This window comes from Camelus dromedarius, chromosome 9 (assembly GCF_036321535.1).
Source record: "Camelus dromedarius isolate mCamDro1 chromosome 9, mCamDro1.pat, whole genome shotgun sequence".
NCBI classification, from domain to species: domain Eukaryota; kingdom Metazoa; phylum Chordata; class Mammalia; order Artiodactyla; family Camelidae; genus Camelus; species Camelus dromedarius.
This window is the reverse complement of record NC_087444.1, coordinates 69,204,112-69,230,993: the sequence shown is the minus strand read 5'-3', so window position 1 is coordinate 69,230,993 and position 26,882 is coordinate 69,204,112. Positions and strand designations below refer to the sequence as shown.

At 57.1% G+C, this 26,882-nt stretch overlaps 1 protein-coding gene across 5 annotated transcripts; it reads right to left on the bottom strand.

Moving 5' to 3' along the window:
* Window positions 1-296: 296 nt before the first annotated feature.
* LTBP4 (latent transforming growth factor beta binding protein 4) lies at window positions 297-26,882 on the bottom strand. Of its 5 annotated transcripts, XM_031458723.2 has the most exons (33): window positions 26,719-26,882; window positions 24,857-24,915; window positions 24,549-24,687; window positions 23,958-24,067; window positions 18,998-19,189; window positions 18,567-18,814; window positions 18,388-18,490; window positions 17,959-18,033; window positions 17,740-17,862; window positions 17,087-17,251; window positions 16,211-16,360; window positions 15,954-16,085; window positions 15,233-15,364; window positions 15,017-15,142; window positions 14,203-14,328; window positions 13,451-13,693; window positions 12,860-12,985; window positions 12,652-12,771; window positions 11,629-11,757; window positions 11,279-11,404; window positions 10,765-10,887; window positions 10,398-10,529; window positions 8,736-8,867; window positions 8,536-8,661; window positions 7,286-7,432; window positions 5,725-6,006; window positions 5,346-5,417; window positions 4,923-5,051; window positions 4,562-4,708; window positions 3,413-3,565; window positions 2,336-2,716; window positions 1,794-1,946; window positions 297-709 (listed from the first exon to the last, which is right to left on the bottom strand). In XM_031458723.2, exons 1-33 carry the CDS (start codon window positions 26,865-26,867, stop codon window positions 555-557), a joined length of 4,905 nt encoding a protein of 1,634 aa, XP_031314583.2. In that variant the 5' UTR covers window positions 26,868-26,882; the 3' UTR covers window positions 297-554. The 5 variants fall into 5 exon arrangements, with proteins under 5 accessions (XP_031314583.2, XP_064345409.1, XP_064345406.1 ...); XM_064489339.1 differs by lacking the exons at window positions 24,549-24,687; window positions 24,857-24,915; window positions 26,719-26,882 and adding an exon at window positions 24,197-24,431; XM_064489336.1 differs by lacking the exons at window positions 23,958-24,067; window positions 24,549-24,687; window positions 24,857-24,915; window positions 26,719-26,882 and adding an exon at window positions 22,500-22,760.

Genomic DNA, 26,882 nt, shown 5'->3' with positions numbered 1-26,882 from the left:
CAAGTTTAGAGAGATAATGAAACAGAGAGCTAGGGAAAGAGAAAAACATAGACCAAAAGACAAAGGCAGAGAGACATGGAGAATTAGGTAGAGAAAACAAACAAAGACAAGAGGCACAAGACTGAGATAAAGAAACAAACCTAGGAGAAAAACAGAGACCAAGAGAGGCAGAGATAGACCAAGCAACAGAGGGATGGGAGTGAAGTAGCAGGGATGGGGAGAGGATAAATCCAAGAGGATTTATTGGCTCAAATAATAAACTGGAGCCAAGCTTTGAGAACAGGCAGACAGAGGCATAAGGTACAAAAGAGGTGTTTTTTAATTGAAAACTTTTATAAAACGGAGCGGGAATGTAAAGGGGACCGTGGGCTAGGCCCAGGCCAGGGGCGTTGGTAGGAGGGGCGCTTCTCCTATCCGTCGGTTTGTCTGACCGTCCCTCGTTTTCCGCCGAGTCCGGTATCCCTGTGCGCATGCGCGCAAGCGGGCGTGAGGGTGCGCGCTGCAAGGGCCCCGCGTGCGCAGGCGCGGAGTGGGCAGCCCGGGGCTGCAGGGGCTCAGGCCCGGGGCCTGGCGGGCGTGCAGTGGTGCGGCTCGTGTGAGGGTGCGAATCCTGGGCGGCAGATACAGCGGAAAGAGCCATCGGTGTTGATGCAGCGCGCGTTGATGCAGAGCGGAGCGGCAGCCTCGGCCTCGTCACACTCGTTGATGTCTGGGAAAGGAGGATAACAGGGGCGTTGTTCAACGCTGGGGACCCGGGAGCCCGCCTCCCTGGCCCCTGAGGCTCTCCTGGTGCAGAGGTGTGTGGATGCTGAGCCTCCTGTTGGAGTCGAAACCAGCCACTATCACCTGCTGGCTGTGTAGCCAGGGCAGGTGCCTTAACCTCTCTGTGTCTCAGCTTTGTGTTCTGTGAGATTGGTATGTAAGCCCCTAGGTCACTAGGTTTTTGTTAGGAAAACAATATTGATGATGATTTCAACAACAATGAATGCTTATTCTGTAACAGACATTGTTTTAAGCGTATTACATGTGTTAAGTTTATCCTCCTAATAACCCGATAAGGTAGGTACTGTAATCCCGCTTTACTGTATGTGCAAACTGAGGCCCAGTGTGGGGAAGCCCTTGGCCCAGTGTCACACAACAAGGCCACACTCTGCCCAGACCAGTTCTCAAAAACCCGGAGTGCCCAGCTCCCTGCTATTTCTTGGCTGTGAGACTTTGGGGAATTCAATTCCCTTTTCTGAACCTTGGTTTTGACACAGGTCTCACTGTCAGTGTAAACTGATATTCACCACTCTATGAAATGGGAAAAATTAGATGAGAAAAATTGAGCAAGGGAAAGTGACCTGTCCAGGGTCACATAGCCAGCTGCTGGATTGAGCCTGAGGTCTATCCAACTCCCCCAGAGTCCTTGATTGTAACCACCCTGCCCTCCTACTGTCTAAACGAGGCAGACATGATTCATATTCCCATTTTACAGATGGGGAAACTGAAAGCTCTTCAAAGAGGTCAAGCAAATTGCCCAAGGTAGCCCTGGGAGTCCTTAGTAATTACACCCGCAGAATTCTACCCTTCCATCCTGCTTCAGGCCTGACCCTGCCCTGTGGTCAAGCTCGGCTGTCCTCCCAGCCTGATCTCTCCTTCAGGCAAGCCCCATCGCTGAGCAAGAATTACTTTCTGCTCCCCGCAGGCTGGCTGGTTTCCTTCACGTTCCTGATTACTCACCTCTAGTTAAGGTTTCCACCTTCTCTCGCACCCTTCCCCCCACCCCATGCTGGCCCCAGCCTGCCCCTTACCGACGCAGGCCATGCGGGTCATGTCCAGGCGGTAGCCGTCGAAGCAGTCGCAGGTGAAGCCCTCGGGGACACGCACACAGCGGCCGTGGGCGCAGCCGTCCAGGATCCCGCACTCTTCCGCCTCCAGCCCCTCATAGGGCCCGGCCTGGGCGCCTGTGGAGAATGCGGGGACTCTGGGGTTGAGGTCTCTGCCTTCTATTCCTTATCCCTCCACGGATAAGTGTTCCCTACTAAACTGTCCATCCTGCTCCAGGGCCGTGGGGGGGCGCTGTGGGGCCAGGATGTTTACGTCACTCCGCTCTCCTTAGCTTTCCCTGGGTCCTCTTCTCTTTCCCGTCGGTCTATAGGTATGTCTCTGTTCCTCTTCATCCCTGCTCTTTGTCACTCTCTCCAATAGTGGCTCTGCCCATCTCTCTGAGCCTGTCTCTCCCCCGCTTCTCTTTGTTTCAGTCTTTCTCTGTCTCTCCCCCCTCCCCCTCCCCCATCTCTCTGCACATTTCCCTCCTAATCTTAGTCCCCATCACTCGGTCCACAGTACTCACCAGCATAGCTTCCACCTTCAGGCGACTCCTCAGGTTCTGGGAAGGAGCCACGGGTGTCGCGGGGCCGATACCGCCAGCGGGTCCCCGGGCCGGGTGGAGCAGGAGCTTCGGATTCACCGTAAGGGCCACCATCGTCCTCAAAGTCGGGCAGGTCGAATGGTGGCGTCCCGTAGGGGGCCTCCCGGCGGGCAAAGGGCCCAGGTGGCGGAGGGTAGGGGTCATAGGGTAGCACGGGTGGCGGGTACAACTCAGGCCCATAGGGAAGGCCCTGGTAAGGTGGACCCAGGTCTGGGCCATACTCGTAGGGGAGTCCAAAGCCACCTGGCCGCGGGGGTCCATACGCAGGGGGCCGCAGAACATTGCACAGAGCCTCAAAGTCATCTGTGAAACGGAGCCGAGCCTAACGATCAGCCCTTGCTGGGAGCTGGGACTAGGGGCCTATGAAAATGGGGTGGAGGTGTTTTAGGGACCAGGACTGAGACATACTGGGGGCCCGAGGGGTCAGGATGTACAGGAGGGGATCTGAGCCATGGGACCTGGAAGTCAGAGGATGAGGGGTCTGGGGCTGACACTGGTTTCCCAAAGGCTGAGAATTGGGGGGACTCAGGGGTTTTAGGAGCCAAGACATGAGGATATCTGGTGCTGTGTGTTGAATTCTCAGACACCCAGATGTGGGTGTCCAAGCCCGTGGAGCTTGGAGGTCTGTGAGCTATGACCAGAGAGTCTGTGGGCCAGGATGGCAGGGTCTGAGCATGTAAAGGTCCAGGATTTGGGGGAGGAGGTCTCATGGGCTGTCTTGGGGGTCTAGAGACCAGGAGTTGAGGGTCTGAGAGACCAGACTTCAGAGCTCTATGGGACCTGCTGAGTCAGGCCTTGGGGTTTCTGTGATTGAGGCTTGGAGGTCTTTGGGTTGTGACTTGGGGTCTAAGGGACCGAGATTTAGGGATGGGCTGGGACATAGTGGTCTGAGGGGCTGAGTTTGGGGAAATCTTGAGGTCTAAGACTGGGAGTCCGAGGGCCTGGATTTGGAGTCTGAGGGGCAGGGTCTCTGAGTGTGGCCCAGGCAGGTGGCAGTACCTGAGTCCTGGGCAGGGCAGAGGGCACAGTCCATGCCCCAGGCCTCTCCATAGAGGCAGCAACACTCTGTGTAGGTGGCCTGGCGATCCAGCCTGGGGCGACTGCACACAAGGTCAGCCCCTACTTCCTGCCAGCACACTCCCAGGTTGTCGTCTAAGGGCAGAGACAGCATGCATCAAGGTGGGAAGACACTCTGGTCCTCCCAAATGCTCATTCTCCTCCCCTGCTGGAGCAGCCCAGCCACCCTGTGCCTATCACCAAATCCTTCCCATCAGCTGTGATCTGACTCCTGGAAGTCCTCTGGGGTAGCTCCATGTGAGTACAGAGCTTGGTCCAGCACAAGGCTATCATATAGGAGGAGAGAGCAGAAGGGGTCCAATGGCTTGGAGATAGGGTCTGAGAGGAGGGTTCTATCCAAGTCTGGCCTCTGGAGGGCTCTGCGACCCCAGGGCTGTTCCTTTTCCTCTCTGAGCATTGTTTGAATGAAGTCTCAGGGTGTGGGAGGATGTTGTAGGAACAGGAAGTGGAAGAAGAATTTGGGTCAATGGGCAAAAAGAGAGAAAGGACCAAAGAAATAGAGAGAAACACATCCAAAGAGTCAGAGACTCAAAGAAGCACAGGACAGCAAAGATGCAGAGAGAACAGACCTAGGAGCAAAGACAGTCGCAGTGGCAGAAATTCAGAGAAAAGCCTAAAGACAGAAACCCAGAGAGATGCAAAGAGACAGAGACACGCAGGGAAATAACAGGAAGCACGCTTTTAGACCAGGTCCCATACTGTCCTTAAAAATAAAATTCCTCACAGCACCCTGTAAGCTAGGGGCTACTGCGAGTCCACCCAAAGTGCAGAAAGGAAGCTGGGCCCCAAGAGGCGATAAGCAGCGTGCACATGCACTCAGGGCCAGCAAGTGGCAGGGAGGCTCCTTTAAAACCTTTGCCTTGAACCAGGCCAGCTGGCCTGTGGATCTGAGTCAAACACCAAGACTAGAAGCTAAATGGGGCGTAAAGGGGCGTGGCCGAGCCACGCGCGCGAGGGGCGTGGCCCGGGTGCCGGCGTGAGGCCGAGCCCAGGGAACCCGGGGCCGGATGGTGTGGGCGGGGCTGGGGCGGGGCTAGTCGGCTGGGCGGGGCGGAACTGGGGGGAGGTTACCGAGGCTCTGGCTCTCGTTGGAGACACAGCGGCGCCGCGAGCCGTCCAGCATAAGTGGGGGCTCGCACGTGCAGTGGTAAGAGCCTATGGTGTTGACGCAGCTGCCGCCCTCACAAGCCGGCTCCTCGTCAGCGCATTCGTCATTATCTAGGAAGGCATGGAGGAAGTGATTAGGAAGACTTCCTCTCCCCTTTCCGATTTCCCCAGAGCATTGACAGTGTGATAGATTCAGTCTAGACTCCAGGAAGGACTTCCTGCTGGTGGTGGCCACATTCCAAAGAGAAGCTGGCGTGGCCAAGGGTTGGGGAGAGTCCCAGGCCGGGGGGAGGGAGGGGGGTGATGGTGGAGGTGGGGCTCCTACCGATGCACTCCAGTCGCTGGGCATGATAGTAGTAGCCATTGCTGCAATAACATGAGTATCCTGGGGCCGTGTTCACGCACACGCCGCTCTTGCACACCTGGTCTCGGAAGAGCTGACACTCGTCCACGTCTGCGGGAAGGATGGTTAGGGACGCGCCCCCCACCAAGAGAGATGGGAGCAGGCCAGGTTGTGGGGAGGGCTGTGTAGAGGGAGTGTGCGGCTTGCGGGGCATGATCAGGGAAGAGAAAGACAGAGATGGTGATAGAGACCCAGGAGTAGAGATCAGGGAAAATGGAGACGGAGAGACACAAGTTAGGGGTGAGATGGGGGAGACAGAGAAACAGGGTGAGAGACAGAGATAAAGAAAACAGAGACAGGGTGAGACAGAGCTGGGCCTGGGGGCTGAGGGTGAATGGGCCTTACCTCTCCGGAGGCTTAGGTCTCCACTGGGCGCCAGGTAGCCCCGGCCATGGGGGCACAATGACTGGTACTCGGCTGCACACAGAGACAAGGCTGAGCCCAGACACCCTTGTCCCAGCCCCTGCCTTGGGCCTGCTTGTGCCCACCTGCCTCAGTGCTCAGGCTGGCCCCATGCCCACCCTCCACTGCCCAAGACTTCAGCCCTCGCGCCTGTTTGTATCCACTTCTCAGCCTCATGCCCACCTGGTTGGCAGCTCACTCTTGTCCACACAATGCCAGCACCTCAGCCCTACGTCCAAATGTGTCCCCTTGTCCCAGTCCCATGCCCACTTATTTTTATCCAAACCCTCAGCCCTGAGTCCATCCCTTGGCCCATGCCCACCTGTCTCGGTGCTCGGGCACTGCTGGATGCGGCAGCCGCTGCCCCAGCCCTCACCCACCGTGCAGCAGCACTCCTGCCATGTTACGTTCCGAGCCAGGATGTTGTCACATGCATCTGGAGCTGCCGTGTCAAAGTAGCACTCCCGGCGCCCGCTGCCCACAGGGCCCTGCCTGGGTGGGCTGGGCCGGCGGGGTGGGGGTGGTGGGGGTGGCCTGGCTGGCAGACCAGGGCTGGCAGGTCCGGGGCTGGCAGGTCCATGGGGCTGTGAGCCCGGGAATGTGCCTAGGGAGACAAGGGGCTTTAGCCTCCAGCCCCTATGTTATGGATCGGGAAACAGGCCCAGAGGGCCCCCAGCCATTAGTGACAGAGCTAGATTCCACATCTCTCACCACCTGTCCTCACCCCTCTTTCTCCCATTACTACCTCATCTCATCTCTGCACCTCTTGCCTCCCCACCTCCCTCTCCCAGGCGTCTCAGCTGCCATCACAGCTGCAGTTCAGGTAGGAGGAGAGGAGATTTTGCCGGCCTCTTGGAAGCCTCCCGGGGTCCTTACATCCAACGTGTCCCAGACTGGTCTTGGGATCTTTATATCCAACCCCCTGTCTAGGCCTGGACACCTGTCCCTGACCCAGGCAGCCCACTAGCCTGTCCACTTGGCCTCTCGGGCCTCTCCCACCTTCCCTCTCCTCCCCTCCCATGGCCCCTGCCTTGGTCCAGTCCTGTCCTCTCTGCTGGGGTCCCAGCCCCCAGGATCACCCAATCCAATCCCCCTTTACGTGGCAGCCAGAGGAAATTTCACAATCTGATTATATCCCTCTCCTGCTCAAACCCTTTCCATGGTGCCAGAGTGCCCTCGAGAAAAGTCCAGCCTCCTGACCACAGTAAGTCAGTGTGGTCTGGTGCCTGCCTCCTTCTGTGGCCTCACTTCACTTCTCCCTGCCCCCTCCCTTGCTCTGTAAAGCACGTCGCCCTGAACTTACTGCAGTCTTCCAAACATGTCAGGTACCCTCTTGCCTTGCCAGGCCTTTGCCCTTGTAACCTCACCCCAGAATGCCCTCCCTTATCCACTTAGCCTGGCTCATTTCTACTCATCCTACTGCTCTCAGTTCAGAGATAACCCCCAAACTCTCCTTTAAGGCTGGGGAGGCACCTTCTCTAGATTTCCACAGCCCCTAGCCTTTCCCATCATAGGCTTGTTCCCTCTGGTCTGCGCTTCCTCCATCCCAGTGCTGATTTCTCCGGGTTGTTAACTGTCAGGTTATATCACTATCTGCCCCTACTAGATTTTGAGTCCCTTGAAGACAAGGTGGTCACTACTGAGTCCTCAGTGGACAGAATGTGGCCTAAACACAGTGAAGGAATCTGGTCAAGTCAGGACCAAGATCTACTTCTCCTGACGCTGAGTCCCACACCCAGGTTAACTCATGTTTTCTGAAGTTTTTTGTTGTTTAAAACAGCATTTAACTGATGGCAGCTGTCCACATCAAGAATGGTTAGACTCCATTATTTTTCTGCGGGGCCAGCAGCCATCAGTTCAGTCGACACGGATCTCAGTCTCACCAGCAGAAGTCCGAGGGGAAACACAGCGCCCAGTCATGGGGTCAAACTCCTCAGGGCTGTTGGGGCAGACACAGAGGAAGGAGCCTTCCACGTTCTCGCACAGGGCTGCTCCACACACACCCTGTAGCGTTTCACATTCATTCACATCTGTGAGCAGGAGAAAACAGCAAAGAGGGAGTCAATGGTTGTAAACCTCTGGGATTCCGTAAGTCTAAAGAGTCTCAGCTTTCAAGAGTAATTTATTTATTTATTTTAATGACCTAGACCTCATCATCTACTTATCTTCTGGTGACAAACCCTGAATTTCTCTTGGAATCTCTCTGCTGCTCCATTTTCAACCCATGTGATCTGAGCAGGCCAAACAGAAGTCTGCATTTCTCTGGTTCAGAGACAGGCAGTCACCAAGCTGGGCCAGTCAAAGCCAGTCCTGAGACTTGTTCTAGAATTATTGAGAAAGAACCTCCCTCTGTAGCTAGGGATGTCAAGCTGAGGATGTCAGCCAGAGGTGCCTTTTGTCATTGTGAAAAGAGAATCTGCCTGAACATAAATGCAATTGAGGAGAGCAGAGCTGGGAGAAAGCTGGCTTTGTTACAATTCCTATATCCATCTGTGCCTGAAGTTCAGATATTTCCCAGGACTTCACAGTTTTAATTCCCTTTAAAGAAATAAAGCTTGGTGTGTTTGCATTTGTCAAAACTAAGAAGATGTATAATTAAGACTCATGCATTTCACTGTATGTAAATTGAACCTCAAATAAAAATATCTGTAAACACATATTGAATTCTGGTTAATGATATGCAGACTGAAGAATTTAGGGGGAAATATATTGATGCCTACAGTTTAATTTTAAATCTATCCAAAAAATTAGATGGAAAGTTATGTGAGGAAGCAAGTATAATAAAATGATAATAGAATATAGATCATGGGTGTGCAAATGTTCATTCTACAGGTCTTTTAATTTGCTGTATGGTTAGAAAATTTCCTCTTTAAATGTTGGGAAAAAATAAAGAATGTGTATGTACACTTAAGATTAGTGCACTTTTACTACTTTATGCATGAATTTTGTAAGCACCCACAAAATCAAATATGAATCAATAGGGTTTCCTGACTGACATGAAGATGATCTTATATTCCGAGGTCTGAATTTCATACCTCTAAAGTTTACAAGGATTCAGAGCTATGGAGGGGAGCAGGGCCTGACCAACCTCCTCCCCACCCTCTGGCTCCACCCACCCCTGGGAGCCCCGTACCCACGCAGTGACGCCCGTCCAGTGCCCCCTCGTATCCCTGGTCACACAGGCACTGGAAGGAGCCAGGCAGGTTCTGGCACACGGCATGGGCCCCGCAGAAGGAACGGTTCCGGCATTCGTCCACATCTGCAACCACCAGACAGTTAGGCCATTGCTGGACATTCTGTCCCCTCCAAATCCCTTGCCCCAGGGACACCCACCCTGGCATCCGCCCCCTGGCATGGGCTGGTAGCCAGGGTCACAGGCCGGTGTGCAGCGGTAGGAGCCAGGGGTGTTCTCACAGCGCTGGGCTCCACAAATCGCTGGGCCGTATTCCTGACACTCGTCCACGTCTGCAAAAGAGTGGGGAGGGGAGGAGAGTCACAGGCCTAGATTCACATGTTCCTGATGCTACTGCCAGTTCCCGTGACCAAGAAGTCTTTGAATCTGGTATTCTAGCAGTCTGAGCTTCTAAAGATGGCCTTCATACTCTTAAGGCCACATTACTATATCTTGAATAGCCTAAACATGGCCCCACCTCAGGGCCTTTGCACTTGCTGTTCCTTTTGTCAAGAATAGTCTTCCCTCAGTTATCTGTGTGGCTCCCTCCCTCACTTCACTCAAAGGTCTAGGTCAAGCCCTCCTAGTGCCCCCACTGCTACTGCTCTTTAATCTCTGTCCATTTATCCTGCTTTATTTTCCTTCCAAAACTGGACATTATATTATACCCATGCATTTATTGACATGACAACTGTCAGCTTTCTACAATGCCAACATGTCGGCAGGGATTTGTGTCTGTGTTGTTCCACACTGTATCCCCAGGGTATAGAACAGTGCCTGACACCCCCAAATTGTTTGCTGAATGACTGTTGAATTTATCTACATATTTATTGTCTGTCTCTCCCCTAGAATGTCAGCTCCATGAGGACAGTGATTTTGTTTGACTCATTGCCTGTTCTGCCTCCAGTGTCACACACAGTAGGTGCTGAGTGAATTCTTGTGGAATTAATGAATGAGATCCCATGAAACTAGATTTCCATGAATCAGAAGTCTGGCAACCCGAGCACCAAAGGCAGCCCAGAGTCATTTCATCTGTTTCACCCTCTCCTTCCCCCAAATCTTAGATTAGTCCTAGCCTCCTGTCTTGGTTAGTACCCAGCTGGCACCTGGTGGGGAAGGAGGAAGGTCAGGGGTGGGAAACCATGGAAAATGAGAAGAGGCAAAGGGTGGTCTGAAGGCAGAACAGAGACTGGAAGGAGTGGGCCTGTACTTTCCTGAGACCTGAAGAGGTCTGAGGAGTGGCAGAAAACAGAATCTGAAGAGTCCTATTTGAACTTGGAAGGGTGGAGCTTAAGCAGGTTGGAATCAGAGCTTGAAGAAACCTGGGAATTTCACACTGGGAAAGGATAGGGCCCAGGACAGCCAGGGTAGAGCCTCTATGGAGGGGCAGCTGGAAGTAAAACAATTGGTCAAAGGTGGAAAGAGGGTAGGTCCAGACTGAAGGGGTCTGAAGAGGGAGAAATGGAATTTTAAACCATAGGCTGATTGGAAATGGGAGGGAGGCTAACAGTTCTTTCTAGTAGATGTCTAACCGGGTATAGCCTAAAATGTGGCCTGTGCTCAAATTCAGAGGAGCATGCGCTGCTTCTGAAAGTGAGGCTTGGCCTGTTTCCTGATAGGAGTGTCTTGCCCCATCCTCTGGCCTCCCCTCTGCAAGAAAGTACACTGGTGGCTTATTTCCACCACAAGGATGGGGAGAGAATTAAGTACACTGGTTTGGAGCTTTCCCCCCCTCCCAAGTCCGTGAGGCCTGGTGCCCCTTCTGGGTCTCCAAGAGAGCCAACTTATACAACTTTTTGTGGGAGCGAGGGCAGTGGTCTCACCATCACAGGTGCCCTCAGGGCCCGCATGGTAGCCAGGGTCACAGTCGCGCACACAGCGGTAGGAGCCGGGGGAATTTTCACAACGCTGGGACCCACACAAGGCGGGGCCCCGCTCTCGACATTCATCCACGTCTGAGGGGGGAGGCAGGACAGACAGTCAGATAGGGAAGCAAAGGAGGCAAAGAAGAAGAGGAGAAAAGGCTGGGGAGTCAAGGAGGGGAGTGGAGAGTCAGAAGGGGGAGGAGGGAGACACAGGAAAGGGAAAGGGAGGAAGCAGCGGAGGGAAGGGAGCGGGGGACACAAATGGGGGACACCAGTGGAGGAGTCCAGGAGACAGAGGGGAAAGAGATCAGGTGGGGCCACTCACCAAGGCAGGAGGCGAGGTCTGGGCCAGCGCGGTGTCCCGGAGGACAGACGCACTCGAAAGAGCCGTCGGTGTTGGTACAGATGCCACTCTGGCAGAGGTCCTCCTCGCTACACTCGTCCACGTCTGCGGGACAGTGTCCGAAATCAGGGGCCCATCTCCTTCTTGGCTTAACATTCCAGGCCACTCCCCTCCACCGCCCTTTTCCTGCCCTTCTGGCTCCAAGACCTTGACGTCTTCTGCACCTGCCTTAGTCTCCTCCCTTCCCTGCAAGCTCCACTTCTCCAACAGGTTTATCTCAGTCCTTTCCAATCACTGCCCAATTTTTCCGACAACTGCCCTTTCCCCATTTCCACTCCCAACTCCGCCCCTAGGAGATTCCACAAGCCCCGCCCTCTTGATGCATTAAAACCCTGACCAAAAATTCAGACTCCTTATTCCACCTTCTTCTCCCTGACCTGCCTTTTCCTGGCATAAGCCCACACTTTCCCGGTCCAGGCCCAACCCGGGTACAGACCGAGGCAAGAGGATCCGCGGGGTCCAGGCCGGTAGCCGGGAGCACAAGTACAGGCAAAGGAGCCGTCGGTGTTGAGGCACTCGCCGTGGGGGAAGCAAAAGTCGCCCTCCAGGCACTCGTTCACGTCTAGGGTAAGTGAGAGATAGGGCTGCGGGGTCACCAGTCCCGGCTCCCGAGACCCAGGCCCCGCCCACAAAGCGGCAATCCCGCCCCCAAGCCACACCCCAGATGGCTAGTTTCTAAAACTCCACCATCAGTCCCTTAGTTCAGCTCCCAGCTCCCCAGCAGTCTTTGCCCAGGAAGCCAGGTCCCACTCCCAGGTTCTCCAGCCCTTTCCCCGCCCTGCAAACCTGCGCAGGGCCCGGGCCGACCAGATGGTGCCCGGTAGCCTGGCGCGCAGGTGCAGCGGAAGGAGCCTTCGGTGTTAGTGCAGTGGCCGTGGGGGCCGCAGGAGGCGCCCGAACTGCATTCGTCCACATCTGTGGGAATGGGGATTACAGAAGGGGTTTAATCTTGGAACACACTGATGGATCCCACTGGGCAAAGGGGTCTGAAGGAGATGATTGGAAGTTGGATATGGGTATGGATTTTGGGTTGGATATGTGATGAAGGCTCCATGGCATAAGTCTGTAGGGGAGACCAGGTTTCCTTAATTCTGGGGACCATGATTGGGGGTCCTTTGAGTCTGGGTTTCTTCAAACTCCCTGTGCCAGGATCCTGGAGTCAAGTGAAGGAGCTCTGGACTGAGACAGAGGTCTGACATTAATTATAAGGGGTCAGGTATTATAAATCAGGATCATTGGATGGGATTCTGCCGAGTCAGGAGTCAGAGTGTCTAGTTAGGGGTCACTGTTGAGGATCATGAACCCAAATCAGGTCACAGGGAAGGGACTCTGAGATGGGACAGTGGCAGTGAAAGAGACAGGATCAAGCATCACACAGAGTCAGGGGTTGTGGTCAGGGTTATGGGCAACAGTTATGGTTAAGTCAAATGTCACAGGCAAGTTTAGGGATCATAGGTCACATACAGGACCAGGGGACAGGCAGAGTCAGGAGGGTCACAACTGCTATCATGGTTAGGATCAGGGGTTATCAGCAGGGGTCATGGTTAAAGTCAAATGTCACAGTTGAGTTGAGGCAGAAATCACATGCAAGGTCGTGGTCCAGATCAGCAACCATAGTTTGGTCAGTGGTGTCTGCAGTCTAAGTCAAGAGTCACAGTTAGGCTCTGGGGGTTGTGGTTCAGGTAAGGTGACTGAGATCCAGGTTAGGAGGTTATGGGCCAGGTCAGGGTTGTAGCTGAGGATAGGGGTCACAGTCTGGGTCAGGAGTCATGATGCAGGTCCAAGGTCACAGTCAGGGCCTGGTCTCACCAGTACATCGGCCGTGGTGCAGGTGGTGACCAGCAGGACAGGACCTGCACTGGAAGGAGCCCGGTGAGTTCACACACTCCTGCCCAGGACAGGCCAGGTGGTTCTCACATTCATCCACATCTGGGAGGCAGGGAAGAGGGTGGTCTTGAAGGAGTGGCCCAACAGCCCCCTCACCCATCCACACTCCTCCCTCCCTCCCCGGCCTCACCCTCGCACTCGGAGCCAGCAGCATTGGGCTGGAAACCCGTGGGGCAGACGCACTGGAAACTGCCTTCTGTGTTCTCACACCGGCCATAGGCGCAGGGCGGGGGGCTACGGGCACACTCATCCACATCTGGGGCAGAGGAGACCAGTGGGGCTGAGGAAGGGGCCTGGACTCCCTGCCATCACCGTGCACCACAACATTCCATCCTGGGGGCAGCATCCTGGACTTTGCTCAGGCTGCTCCCTCCTCCCAGGACAGACCCTTTCATTGTTTCCCCATTAATTGTCTCTGCAGCTGCCCAGATGAGGCTAGGGCACCACCTCCTGTATGTTGCTTTCCCTGCCTCAGAGTTGTCCCTTCCTAAGGGTTCTCACAAGCACATCCAAAGTAACATCCAAAAGGGAGGAAGAATTCTCCATATTTGGAGAAAGAGAAGAAGACTCTGAAGCCAGACACTCCCCATCCCTTCATTGCACCCCCTCCCTGTCCTCCTTCACTGAGCCTCATCACCCTGCCTCTCTGCCCCCCAGTCGTGTCTCTCTCCAGTCCTCACAGCACATGCAGGTGGAGTGGGCTTAGACTCAGCACCCTCACCTTGGCAGGGAGCCCCTGGCCCTCGGGAGCGGAAGCCAGCTGGGCAGGCACAGTGATAGGAGCCCACTGTGTTGTCACAACGGCCTGGCCCACAGGGCGGTGGCTCCTGGGCGCACTCATCCACATCCTCTTCGCACGCCGAGCCCCGGAAGCCAGCCGGGCACACACAGCGGAAAGAGCCAGGCAGGTTCTCACAGACCCCTCGGCCACACAGGCCTGGGCTCTGGATGCACTCATCCACATCTGCCCGGAGCAAAGGACCCAGGTCACACCTTCTTTATGAACCTCCCTGCAAACCAACTGCCTCCGTGCTCTACTCAGCTTCCCTGACCTCCATCTCTTGGAGTTTCCACCCTCCATCACTCTGCCACCTTATCCCCCATCATTCTAACTCTCCATCCTCCATTCGTCTCATTTTTCAATCCCTATTAAGCTTCCTGTCTGCCTCTTAGAACTCTATCTTTCTAGTCCATGTCAGTTGGCCTCCTTATACTCCTCCATAACTCTACCCCTTCCCCCATTAATGACATCTCCATCCCCCATCCCTCTGCTTCTCTATTCTCTATGGCTCAGCCTTCCTATTTTCCATCATTTGACCTCTCCATCCCCAACAGGCTCCATGTCTGGTTCTCAGAGCCTGTCCTCTGAGAACCCATCAATCAGCCTCCCTCTTCCTCATTGCTCTGTCTCTTCATCTCTCCGTCCTTCACCATTGCTGCTCTACCCTCCCCCCTACGTCCCCAGTCCCTCACCCTGGCAGCTGGCTCCATGGGGCGCAGCCTGGTACCCAGCGGGGCACACGCACAGGAAGCTGCCTGGCGTGTTCTCGCAGCGCCCACGGTCACACGGTGGCGGTACGCGGTGGCACTCGTCCACGTCTGCGGGCACAAACCGAGTGCCTGGGACTGGGGCAGACACTCCGCCTCCTCCCCTCCCCCAGACGGTTTGGCAGAGCGGGGACGGCGGGGGCGGAGCCAAGCTTAGGCGGGGGCCGGCTGGGGCGGGAGCCCGGGGCGGTAGGGGGTTCGGAGTGGGTCGGTTCAAGACTAAAGCGAAGCATAAGCGGGAAGGGCAGCACTGTGGCTGGGGACCCAGCCAGGGCCGAGGTAAAGAGGAGAAACGTGAGGGGGGCCATTTGGGGAGGGCAAGGCCTGGGGAGGGCAAGGATGGGAAGGACAGCTTTGGGGGCCAAACAAAGGGAAGGCAGAAGCGAGGGAAGGGTTGGTTTGGGGACCTGGCACTGGGTGGAAATCAGGAGTCGTGGTCAGGAGATAGGTTGCCACAGCTGTCTGACAGGGGAGGGTCCTGGGAGAGGGCAGGAGCTAGTCTGGAATATTGTAGGGGCGGGGCAAAAGGAGGGACAGAGCCGGGACCTAGTCCCGGAGAGTCCCGGCGGTAGTAGGGCAGGGACCTGCCCCGACGGGAAGGGCCCGCTGGGCCAGGAAGAGGCAGTGGTGGGGCCGAAGCGAGAGCCGGAGCTGTTCTGGGGACTGGGCCAGGGCCAAGGCAGTAGTTGGGCCGAAGGTGGCGTGGGACAGCAGCAGGGGTGGAGCCTGTAATTCTCACCCAGACACTCCGCAGCGCGCGGGCCGGCTCGGAAGCCCGGACCGCACACGCAACGGAAGCTGCCTGGCGTGTTTTCGCAGCGCCCGGGAGCACAGGGCGTGGGCACACGGCGACATTCATCCACGTCTGAGGGTATGGAGGGGTCTGGTCAGGAGGTGACCAGGTAGAGCGCCCCACCTCCGCCCTACCTCCGTCCCCTCCCTCCGCCTGGCTCACCCACGCAGTGTCTGCCCTGCGGGCTGAGCCGGAAACCGGAGTCGCATAAGCAGGTGTAGCCACTGGGCCGGGGGATGCAGCGTCCGGGGCCGCAGATCTGGGGATTGCGCTGACACTCTCCCGCAGAAGAACCTGTGGGGATCGAGTTAGCCAGAGTTCCCCCATCTATAAATCCTCTGTCCCTTTCATCCCAGCACAATCCCCTCAGATCCTCCGCCTAAAACACCCTCATGGATGTCCCTCCTCAAATCCAGTCTTCCCCCTCTGACACCCCTGTCCTTCATCATGGGACATTCTCATCAGATCCTCTACCTAATCCACCCCCAAAGTCTCCATTTTTGAGTATTTTGCTCCAGTCCTCTGCCTGAGATATGTTCTTAGTGTTGTGAAAACTAATTATTTGTTTAACGTTAACTGAGCACTTACTATGTGCCAGGTACTTCAGAGACAACTCCGCATTTTATAGATGAGGAAACTGAGGCTCAGAGAGGTTAAAATGATATGCCTAATTGATAGAGAACTTGCATCCAGACCAGTCTGACTCCAGCTCCTGATGTAACAGCACCCCACCCTTCAAACCTTTCTTTTCTCACCCACTCCATAACTCCTCTGTCTGTCACATCCCTATTTGTTCTACTCTGCAATCTTCACTTTGGAGTTTCCCACCCCCAACTCCTGCCTGTAATACCCCCATTAACGCCCTCGATTCCCTCTACCACACCTGATTCTGGGATATCAGGACCAGTCCAGGCAGGGATGCTGGGCAAGGGAAGCTCAGGGCCTGGCCGGGGCTCTGGCCAGGGCTCTGGCCGGGGCTCTGGCCGGGGTTCTGGACGATGAGTGGGCAGAAAGCCTGGTAAAGAAGGGATATCAGCAGTGGAGACCTGTATTTGGGTGTCCTCACTCATCTCCCCTTTTCTCTATAGGGCTGGGGCAGCCCCTTGGAGATGACACTCCCTCCTCCAGAAGCCAGCTCACCTGTGGGTGGCCGAGAGGTGGAGGATGGGACACGGTGCTGGCTGAGGGACACTCGGGGTGGCTCCTGGCCCAAGGGTCTGGTGTTGTAGCGGAGATCGGAGGCTGAATAGTGGTAGCCAGGGCCAGCTGGACAGATCTCCCGAAATCCCTCTGGGAACAGGAAAGGGAGGAAGATCAGCAGAGAGAGGTCAAGAGAGCAGGAGGGGATGAGAAGGAGGTGGGGAGGGAGAGAGGAAGGGAGTATAGTGTCTGGCCCTGACTGAGGATAGAGCTTGGCCTGGGAGTGTGTCAGGAGTTTGGGTTGGCTGCTGAGATGGGGTGGTACCCTGGCTAAAGAATGGATGTCTCAGGGGCTAAGGGTAGGACCAATGATGTTTTTCTCTTTGGGATGAAGGCAGGGACAGTAGTTTAGGGCAGGTGGTTTGGTGTCTACAGGGACAAGGTTGAAGGCCAGGAAACAGTAAGGTCCATTGTGGGGTTTGGCTTTATGCAGAAGATTGCCAGGGAGGTGTCTCTGGGAGGGGCATATCTGGGGCGGGGCCCAAGGTGGAGCCTAGGGCCAAGGCAGTGTCTCAGGAACTGAGGACTTGGCCAAAGCCTGGGGAAAAGGTTGGAAGGCAGCACATCTCAAGGGCTAGGGGGGCAGAGGCTGGGGGTGACATCCAGCGGACACAGCCTAACTTCAAGTTCGTGTGTCTTAGGTGTGGGTGTGGCCAAGATGGGGTGGGGACCCAGGCTGAGTCCTGTCTTAAGATAGGCTGTCTCAGAGGCTGAGGGAATGGCCAAGGCTAGGGTCTAACCGGGTTGGAGGGGCGAAGACTGGAATTGGGGCTGTTTGCATCAAATCTAGAGCAGGGCCTGACAGGAGGAACTCACCTGAGCCGAAAGGTGGGCAGAGCTGGCAACCCCGGCCCCAGGCTTTGCCTACACGGCTACAGCAGCAGATCTGTTTGGTGATGTTGCGAAGAATGGGTAGTGAGCAGCCACCATCGCGGAGTACGCGGAAGCAGGGCCCTTTGGCCTCTGAGATCACATGTTGGGCTGGGGGAAAGGGAGAAAATTCTTCAGGGTGGGGTTGGGAATGTAGAGGAACTAGGGGATCTGTGAGGCAGGGGAACGGTCCCAAGGAGGGTTTGGTGGGTGTGAGGGGCACTTAGGAGAGCTCTGGGAGTCTAAAGGAGAGCTGAGGGGTCTGAGGTCTGAGAAGAGTTTGGGGCCTGAGGAGAGCCTGAGGGGTGGATGAGCCAATCTGGGAAGGATCTCAGGATCTGAAGAAGGTGCAGTGGTCGAGACAGATGAGGGTATTTGGGAGCCCGAGAGGAGCTGATGAAAGTCTGGGGTATCTAAAGAGATCTAGATCCAAAAAGTTTGGGGAGTTCTTAAAGAAATTGAAGAAGGTCCAGGGAGTTTGAGAGTGTGTAAGAGTCTGAGAGGATGGGGAAGGGGCAGTCTAAGAGAATTAGACCCAGGGATGCTCTGGCATAAAAGCAGGTGGACATGGGACCCAGCTTCAGGCCCCGGTGGCTCACAGATGCAGCTGCTGCGGGACGAGTCGAGCAGGAAGCCGTCGGGGCACACGCAGGTGTACCCTCCATGCGTGTTCGCACACTCGCCGTGCTGGCAGCGCCCACCAGTCGCGCACTCATCCACATCTACGAGGTATAGGGTGATCTCAGTGGGGTCAGGGGCAAGCTCCTCGCCAGCCCCATCCCTCGAGCCAAGCTCCTCCCACCCCGGCCCTGGCTCACCTTCGCAGGACCCATTAACCCTTTCAAAGCCAGTTGGACACGGTCCATCTGGGGCTCCAACTTGGTCGGAGCTACCTGTGGACAGAGGAGAGGGGCAGGTGAAGAGAGGACGGAGTAAGCGGGGACGAAAATGGAGTGGGAGGAACTAAAAGATGTTTGGTGTGGTTTGAGTGCTAGGTCAGCCTTATGTTGGTGATCTGCATGAGTGGCGCTATGGCACAAAGGTGGGGTGAGAACAGGTCAGAAGTCAGAAAGTCAGGTGAGTGGTCCCAGACAGTATGGATAGGCCTAAACTGGAAAAGATCCCCACGACGGGGTAGGAGTAGCTAGAATTTGTGTACAGGATATATCTATGGTCAGAGTACCAGGAGCGGTGGGGTTTTCACATCTCCCCAGCTCCAAGCACCTTGGGGACGTCCTGAAGCTTACCCAGGTGCTCCGAGCACAAGTGACAGTCGTGAACGCCCCAGGCCAAGCCGTCCCCTCTGCAGCAGACCTCCTGCGTCCGGAGCCCAGGCAGCGGGGACGCACACTGTGGGGAAGTGTAGGGTGAGCGCGCCCCCGCGCGGTGGCACGCTCCGGGCCCCTCCCCACCAGCCTCCTCTCACTTCGCCTCCGCGCAGCTCCCGAAAGCAGTAACCGAAGCCCGAGGCATCTGAGTAGCTGTCCTCGCGCGGCGCACTCTGTGCCAGCACGGTGTAGGGCGCTGCCGCCTCTGCCCGCGCCGCCGCCTCTGCCCGCGCCACTGCCTCAGCGTCCGCCTCTTCCCAAGGGCCAGACACACGCTCCACCTGGTGCACCACCACGGACGCCTCCTGGGGGTGCTCCACGTGGACGCTCACCATAGACGCCACTCCTGGAGAGAGGCACGGAGGAGCAAAGTGGTGTCTGCACAGATTCTTAGGGACTGGGACTAGGAATGGGGAAAAGGGCAAGATGGAGAAAGGTACTCCGGGGAAGGCAGGAAAGATGTGCATCAGAGGAACGCTGAGGTGGTGGACAGAGGGGTCGGAGGGGACTCAGGCTGTACTCTCCTCACCATGCTCGTCGTCGCGGTGGTTGGCCAGTGGCATGGTGTACACAGAGCGGGTGAAGCCTGGCATAGCAGGGGCCGGGGGCCGGGCGCCGGTTGAGTGTAACTGGCAGAACTTGCCAGCGAAGTCCGGGGGACAGAGGCAGCGGTCAGGCTTCACGCACACACCTCCGTTGTGACAGATCAAGGGACACAGGACTAGGGGGAGAGTGAGGACACTCAGGGAAGGCAACCCTCTGGGCAGCCCTCCTAGGGCCAGTGCACTCAAGCTAGCTCAGTGCCTAACATTATAACTACACCCTAAAGGCATCAGTCAGTTCTAAGTCGTTCCGCCATGAGCTGTCACCTCCCCAGTAATCCTGGCCACTTGCATTGCCTGAGTCCAGTCATACAGCCCTCGATGGTAAAGTTCCTCCCACTGGATCCGCTCGCCACGCCCTCCAGCTCTTGATTCACTTTCCTCTCACCCCGCCCTCCCTCTCAAGTCCCACTTTCTGGCTGAGTCCAGGCCTGCCCAGACAGCGTTGTCCCCGCCCAAGGGCTCAGCCCCGCCCACTCTAGCTCGTGCCTTCACATCTAGCCCCACCCATTTTTACTGTTCCAGCCCTTCAGTCCCAGCGCTTGTCACTTCTATTGACTAAAACCACATTTTAGCCATTCCCTGGCTCCATTCCCCTCTAGCAACTATGTCTCCTTGCCGTTCTAGGAACGCCCACACCCCGTTTGGCCAGGTCTACGACGTTCAAGCTCCGCTCATAGGCTATGCGTCCCCCGCCCCATCTATGCACCCCGCCCACATCACCTTCTGCTACCCGCAGGATTGTAAACCTCGCCTATCAAGACGTCTAACCTGCTGCCTTTAGCCCCACCCACCTTCCTTTCCTCACGTTGATTTGCCCTGGCTCACGTTCCTCTCACCCCACCTCCTGGCGATCTGGGCTCCTAGACCCACCCACCGCTTTGTCTCCGCCCAGTTCTAGCTCTGTCTTCCCGCCTCCGGTAGCCCCGGGGCAGGGCCAGCGAGAACGAGCCTCCTTTCCCCTCTGCGCGCCCTCGCTGGGCCCCAGGCCACCTTTGGGCGGGGCACTGCCAGCTGTGCGGCGGTGTAAACAAAGGGAGGGGTGCGGCGGGGGCAGGGCGGCGGCTCCGCATTCCGGACCCTTGGGGAGCACTGGACCCGCTGAGCCAAAGAAGGCTGGACGTATCCTGCGAGGACACCCCCTCCCTTTCTCCCCCAGGGCTGCCGAGAACAGCTGGAGACAGCTGTGCTGAGGGGAGGAAGGGGGCAGGCGTCCGGGGCCGTCCAGGAAGGCGTGTGTGGGTTTTTGAGCCACACACTGCAGAGAGAGGAAAGCATAGAGGGACCCTCCTCAATTTAGAAGGGTAAAGAGACTGGACTCCTGGGAGGAGTTAGAGGGCAGCACTCTGGGGTTCAGAGACCGCTCAAGTTTTCTGGAACAGAAAAGGAGCTATCCCGGAGGAAACTGAGCACCCTTCAGCAGAAGAAATCCAAGTCTTTTTAGGGAGAGTTACCTAAAAAACAGGACTCTATTGTCTTCTAGGGAATGGCCAGTTTGAGGGTGCTGAGGTTTAGATGGGAAGTGAAATTCTTGGGAGTCCCCAGCACATGAGAGCCTCAATTGTCTGGGAAGGCTCTAAGATACTTGGAATTACCTTTCCCCTCCCAGCTAAGAGATTAGGTACTCAAGTCATTTGATTAATGGCTGCTTGTGGGGAGAACAGTATCTGGACACCTCTTGGGAGGAACAGCTGATCAAGACCAACTTTGGTTTTCTCTGAAGATGGATGCATCAGAAGTTCCTGGGGAGGGAGTCAGCTGGAAGAGAACGACTTGGCTAGACAGAAATCAGGGATCTCTGATGGGATTCGCTTGGAAATATAGGAAAATGGAAGCCTTTTGTGGGGAGAGAATTTGGCTAGGGAGCAGAGATATCACTCTGCTTATTATAGAGCTTGTAATCTGGGGTTTCCCCTGGAAGCGGGGAGGGGTAGCTAAGGGACAACACTACAGAGTTATCTGGTGAGGGGCACAGTTTGGGGAGATTATATCAGAAGAATGGGAGCGAATTTCACTGGAGGGGTTGGTCCGGAGTCTGCTGATAGAGGTGCGGAGGGGTTTAGGGCCTGAGGGTAGAGACACTGGGCTTTGCTGGTGAGGAGAGTCAGGCCAGGGTTCCAGGGTGCTCTAATAAGGGTCCTTAATTGAGTGGCAGGTCTAAGGAGAGGCTGAACTAGGAATCAAAATTCCAAAATAGGGTCTCTGCTAGGAGTGGTGGTAATCCAGCTAGTTCTGGGGGCACTTCCTAATCTCCAAAGAAATTTCTCTATCTTTTCTTGGCCTGAATGTAGGCCCCCCACCCAGCTCCCTGAGGGCTCCCACACCCAGGGCGGGCTGTTAGATGGGCACAGGCAGCTCCATGCCCCACGCCCCTATAAGAATGAGGAGCTCAGGACACCGAGGTCCTCCCGAGGTCAGTCCCCCTCCGGAGGCCCCTCCTTGTGCCTCCAGGGGCTTGGCACCCTCCTGGGCACGGCGCCTGGCACGGGCGCATTGGGGTTGGGCCGGGAGGGAGTGAAGGAAGGAGGGAGGAAGGGGAGGAGAGAGGGAGTGGCAGTGGGCGGGGGCTCAGGCGGGAGATGAGCTCACGCCGGCCAGGGCTGGGTTGGCTGGAGGCCAGGCTGGGCGAGTTCTCAGCGCCAGGGGCCCCTACTCCCCACTCCAGACGGCCTCCGGGGCTGGAGGCAGGTAGGGCCGGACCCTGAGAGCCCACCCATCATCACACCCGGCGGCCAACAGGTGTCCGATCCACCCCCCACCTCACCTGAACCCCTCCCAGGGGCTCCCCGTCTCTAGGGGAGCCTGGTGCACAACCTCCTTCTGTCCCCTCTGCCCCCAGGGGGCGCATTTCCTCCTAGGCTTCCTATCTGGATTGCTCTTCCACGTGCGACCCTTGCAACTCAGGGTCCTGCAGAGCCCAGCTTCTATAGACTCTTCCCTCTCAGCTCTCCGGACCAACTTTCCTCACCCCAATCTCCCTCTTTCCAGGCACTCCCATCCTGGACTTGCCTAATCCCTCCCATCCAAAGATGCAGAAATTGGGACACCCTTCACAGCCCTGGAACTCCCCCTTGGATTCTGGGGACCCTTTACTCAGTCTCAGAATTGGGACCCCTTTCCCTCAAGCTCCCAAACCCCTCAATTCTGGTATTCCCCAATTTGACTCAAAGGCGTGAAATTCGGCCCCAATCCCCTCACATGGGACGCCACAGGTCCCTGAGAACCCTTATTGCTTGCGAAATCAAGACCCTCAGGACCCAACCCCAAAAGCCAGGAATTTGAGGCTCTCTTCCTTAAATAGGCTAGGGATTCCCCAGCACTACTGCACACGGAATCTGGGCTCCCTCCCCCTAGCCGACTGACTCCCCCATCCCAGGGATCCTCCTCCCCCTGGGAACCCCTCCCTCGGGACCACCACCCCGCACTCACAGGCGCGGAAGCCGGGTCCCCCCGGGGCCGCCCCGCCGGGCGCGCCGCTGTCCACGCTGGTGGCGTTGCGGAGCGCGCAGGTCGGGGTACAGCGGGGGCCGGTGGGCCCATGGACGCAGCTCAGGCCGCACACGGCCGGGGTGAAGAGCACGCGGAGGCGCTCTCGGGGCCGGCACAGCCCGGGCTGCGGCCGGAGCAGCGCCAGCAGTACCAATAGCGACACCCAGAGCAGCCGCGCGCCGCCCGCCATGGCTGCAGCGCCGCGCTCCGCCGCGCCGCCGCCCCAGCCCGCCCGAGGGGCCCGGCCGCGCCCGCCCGCCCGCGGGGGAGGGCGGCCGCGCCCCCGCTCAGGCCCCCCCATCCCCACCACTCCCTCCCCGGCGGCCGCGCGGGGGCGCGTGGGGCTGGGCGCGCAGCCAGAGGCGCGCAGGCTGGGCGCTAGACTCGCAGGGGGAAGGGGAGCGCCCCCTCTGCCCCCGCCTCACACCAACAAGTGAATGGGGCCCGCAGGGGAGTGGCGGGGAAGGCAACAGGTGGGGGCGGCCCGGTTCCCCCCACCCAAGACAGGGCTGAATCCATAAAAAGGAAAGAGTAGTGGGGGCCACATTTGGGGAGAAAGCTAAAGGCTGTCTCTGCGTTAGGCACAGAGAAAGGGGCTTCATGTGGGTACGGGGCTGTCATGGCACATCTGGGCAGCCAGGTGGCACATCTAGGGGAGAGGAGAAGGGTCGTTGTACCAGGGCACATGCAGGAATTGGGGGTCTGGATGGTGGGCAGGAAGCTGGAGGGGCACATCTGAGGACGCAGTCACATCTGACCAGGACCCTCACACCTGGTATAAGTCGGAATGGATTAGGGGAAACGGTGGATTGAGATTGTGGGCGGGGGTCCTCACATCTGGCCGGAGGCCCACATCTGGAAGACTTTAGGGAGGAGGGGACACATCTGGGCTGAAGGCCACAGCAGGAGGGGGACTTTCGAGGGTGGCTGAGACTAGGGGGTGTGCTAGCTCAGGGGCCGAGCGCTGGAGCCAGAGGAGGGCAGAAGGAGGGTGGGGAACGCAGTGGGAGGCCTTTGGCCCCTAGCCACCCCCCTCAATTTTGGGCATTCGGTGACCGGGCAGGCGCCAACCCGCACAATCGCTTTTGTTGTCTGGGCTAGTTCGGCTGCACTCTCTGCTGGGACAGCGCCCCCCTCTTCGGCTGCCGGGAGCCCGGACACTTGGCTTCCCGGCCCCACCCCCTCGGGTCAGTGCCTCTGGCCGGCGTCTGGTCCTGTCCCGGGCTCACCTCGCGCGGCCGGACGCCAGGGTCCCTAGAGGGGGCTGCAACCTGGGGAGGGGTGCCGAGCTACAATGGGGGGCGGCTAGGCGGCGGCTGGACCGTGGGAACCAGACAGCTTTATCTGGCCCGGAATCCTCCCCACCCCTCCCCAAGGAGGAAGGGCGGATGTTCTTACCCCGGGCCTGGGCGGCGGGGGCGCGCTGCGGGGGCCTCCTCCTCAGCAGTGCCCGGGCCCCCGGCCCGCGGGGCCGCCGTCGCCTCAGCAGAGCTCGGGCCTCCTGCAGCCTGGGTTGGAGGGGTGCAGAGAAGGAGCTGTCACCGCGGTTAGGCTGGCTCACCCTCGGCTGGAAGGGGCCTCCCACACCAGGAGGTCTCCTAGTGGAGGCTCTGTCCTTCCCACCTCCATCTCCTTACCGGGACCAGGCCTTGAGTGCTCCGTAGAAGCTTAAAAGAAACAGAGAAAAAGATGGTGGGAGAAACAGAGATGAGGAAAGGAGAGAGAGAGAGAAGAGAGACACAGAGGAAATGAAACAGGTAAGTACGAAAAGGAGCAGAGACAGATGGAAAGAACAAATACAGAGAAGGGGACATGGAGATAGAGACAGAGAGACAGAAACTGAAAGACCCAGAGACAGTGATAGGCAGGAAAAGGAGAAATAGAAACAGATACAAGTTGATAGACAGAGAGAGAGCAAAGGAGGGGAGAGAAAGATGTGCTGGAAATGGTGGAGGAGTTGGGAGCTATTGGGGAGGGTTACACACTCACGTAAGTGGCTGCCAGTTAAGGGACACTTGTCTCTTCTTCACTCCGGGGCTGGGGCTGGGCAGCTCTGGGGACACTGGAGTCAGGCACCGCCGAGGGCCTGCACACTTTTTGGGCTGGCAGCTCAGGACCCTGCAGGAGGCTTCAGAGACAGCTAGGGACTAAGTGGAGAAGGAGGTGACTGAGTCCCTCTTTCCACAAAGTGCATTCAGCTCTCCAGCTGGAATAAGGGGGTGGGGAAGGGAGCCCTCAGCTCCTCTGCTCCTACCACCTCCCCCCCACACACCTATACCCCACCTACAGGAACCCACCTCTGAAGCAGCGGCTCCTCCTGGGCGACCGGCCTGGGCAGCAGCGACAAGCAGCAACACTATAAATAGAGGAGAGGAAGTCACTCAGGCCCCTAGCACTGTAGAACTCCCCAAAGGAGGGAAATGAGGGATAGGGAAGGGAAAGCCAAGGTAAGGCTTGAGGGTGCTCAAAATTGAGATGTGACCAATCTGAGGCACTGCGCTGGATGCCTCGGCTTCCCCATCTGTACAATGGGAAGCAAACTGGTTTCGACTCTGCAGGGATTAAGGTCACAAAAACCTCAGTTTTATTTTACTTTTGAATTGTTTGGGGTAAAGTATTATTGGAAACGACATTTTAAAGTCTTTAAAAATGATTTTTTAAAAAGACTCAAAGGATTTCGAACCGCATTTCCAAGCCCGAACTAGGAATCTAGAACCCCGCCCTCCCCGCACGTCCCTGTCCTGGACTCAGCCGTCATCCCGAGATTGGCCGGCAGGTGACGCCACTTCCACAGGCCTCAACGGCTGGGGAGGGAGGTCCTCTTTTGACTGTGGGTCCAGCGGGGTGCTGAGGTGGAGGGGGATACAGGAGCCACAGCCCAGGACTGAGAATCCCGAGGCCTGAGTTCTAGCCCGTTCCTGCCCTTCCTCGCTGTGTGTCCTGGAGCCAGCGTCTCCTGGTCTTTGAACCTCAGTTTTCCGCCTGACCAGGAGGAAGGAGTCGTTCTTGGAGAAATCTCCGCGCCCGGAGGGTCTCAGATTCTTGCTGGAGAAGCCCTCAGCTCGGGCGCAAGTGCGTCGCAACCAAGGGGCCCCCCAGACAAATCCATTGTCCCCAGGCTAAGGGGGACGAGGGACGAGGGAGTGCGCGCAGGCCTGGAGAGAGGGGCAGTGGGGGGATGCTGTGAAGGGGACTCTGGGCGTATGGACTCTTTTCAGACGGGTGGGGCCCAGTAGGGGAGGTGGCTGCCCGGGTGGGAGACTCCGGGACCCCTGATCCTGTCGTCATCCCTCCCGCCTTTTCTCCGGGTTAACCCCTTCCCAGCCCCGCCCCCGGCGCGGCTCGGGTTACTAAACGCATTCGCAGAGACCGAGGCGGGAGCGGAGCCCGGGGCCTTTGTAACGGAGCTCTGGCCGCAGGGCGGGGGTTGGGGGTACTGGGCAGACTATTTCCTTCGATCTCGTCACCCGTGGACAGGAAGGGTGGCTATAACCCCAAATCTATAGGAAATTCTGGATTTCTTGCCGCAAAATCACTGGTACCTCATTCAAGCCTGGAATCCTCTAATTCTAGGAAACTAGAGCATCCCCATCCTTCATGAAACCTGGAGGCCCCCACCTCCGCACAGTTTTCCACAGCCCCTCCGCCAACAACCCAAAAGTCCACGTTTTCCTAACTTATTAGGAAAAAGTCACTTTAATTATTTCAGGCGTTCCCAAACCCTAGAAAACCAAGACGTCTCAACTCCCGCATAAAGTCCCTTGATAACCTCCCATACTCTTCCTCCTTAAGCACCCAAGAAGCTTGGGGAACCCCATCCCAGCTCGGCCCCGCCCATCTATCATTTTAGGAGAGTTCAAAGCCCCATCCGCATATAAACTGGGACCCTTCTCCGAATAAACTCTAGAATTCCCTGGAGCCATATCCGTCTCTACCACACAGGAGGAGAATCCTTCCCCTCAAAATCTCAGTACACCTCGGATTCTAACCCCTACAAAATAGAGGGAGGGCCCTAATAAATCCAGGAGCTCTGGTCTTCATTCCTATCCAGAGGCAGTGGGCTCATATTCCCCTAAATCCGAAAGTCCTGGTCTTTCAGGACCGCCAGACTTATTGGGTGGAGGGGGCACAAGGATGAGGGGTCCGCAGCAGGGCTTACCCAGCCGGGCGGCCCGGGATCACCGCAACCTCGACGGCCTGGCTGGGGCTGAGGCCCGCGGCGGAGGCGGCTGTGGCGGCCGCTGCAAGGAGCGGTAGCAGCAGCACCAGCAGGAGGGGGCGGCGGCCGCTGGGGCCAGGCAGCCGCATCGTGTCCGGCGTGGA

Excerpts from the sequence above, each read along its gene's own strand:
- LTBP4 (XM_031458723.2), bottom strand. The coding sequence starts at position 26,867 with ATGCGGCTGCCTGGCCCCAGCGGCCGCCGCCCCCTCCTGCTGGTGCTG. Across the intron at positions 24,916-26,718 it reads ATCCCGGGCCGCCCGGCTGG|TGTTGCTGCTTGTCGCTGCT; the intron begins GTAAGCCCTGCT and ends CTCTATTTATAG. Across the intron at positions 24,688-24,856 it reads GAGGAGCCGCTGCTTCAGAG|CCTCCTGCAGGGTCCTGAGC; the intron begins GTGGGTTCCTGT and ends CTGTCTCTGAAG.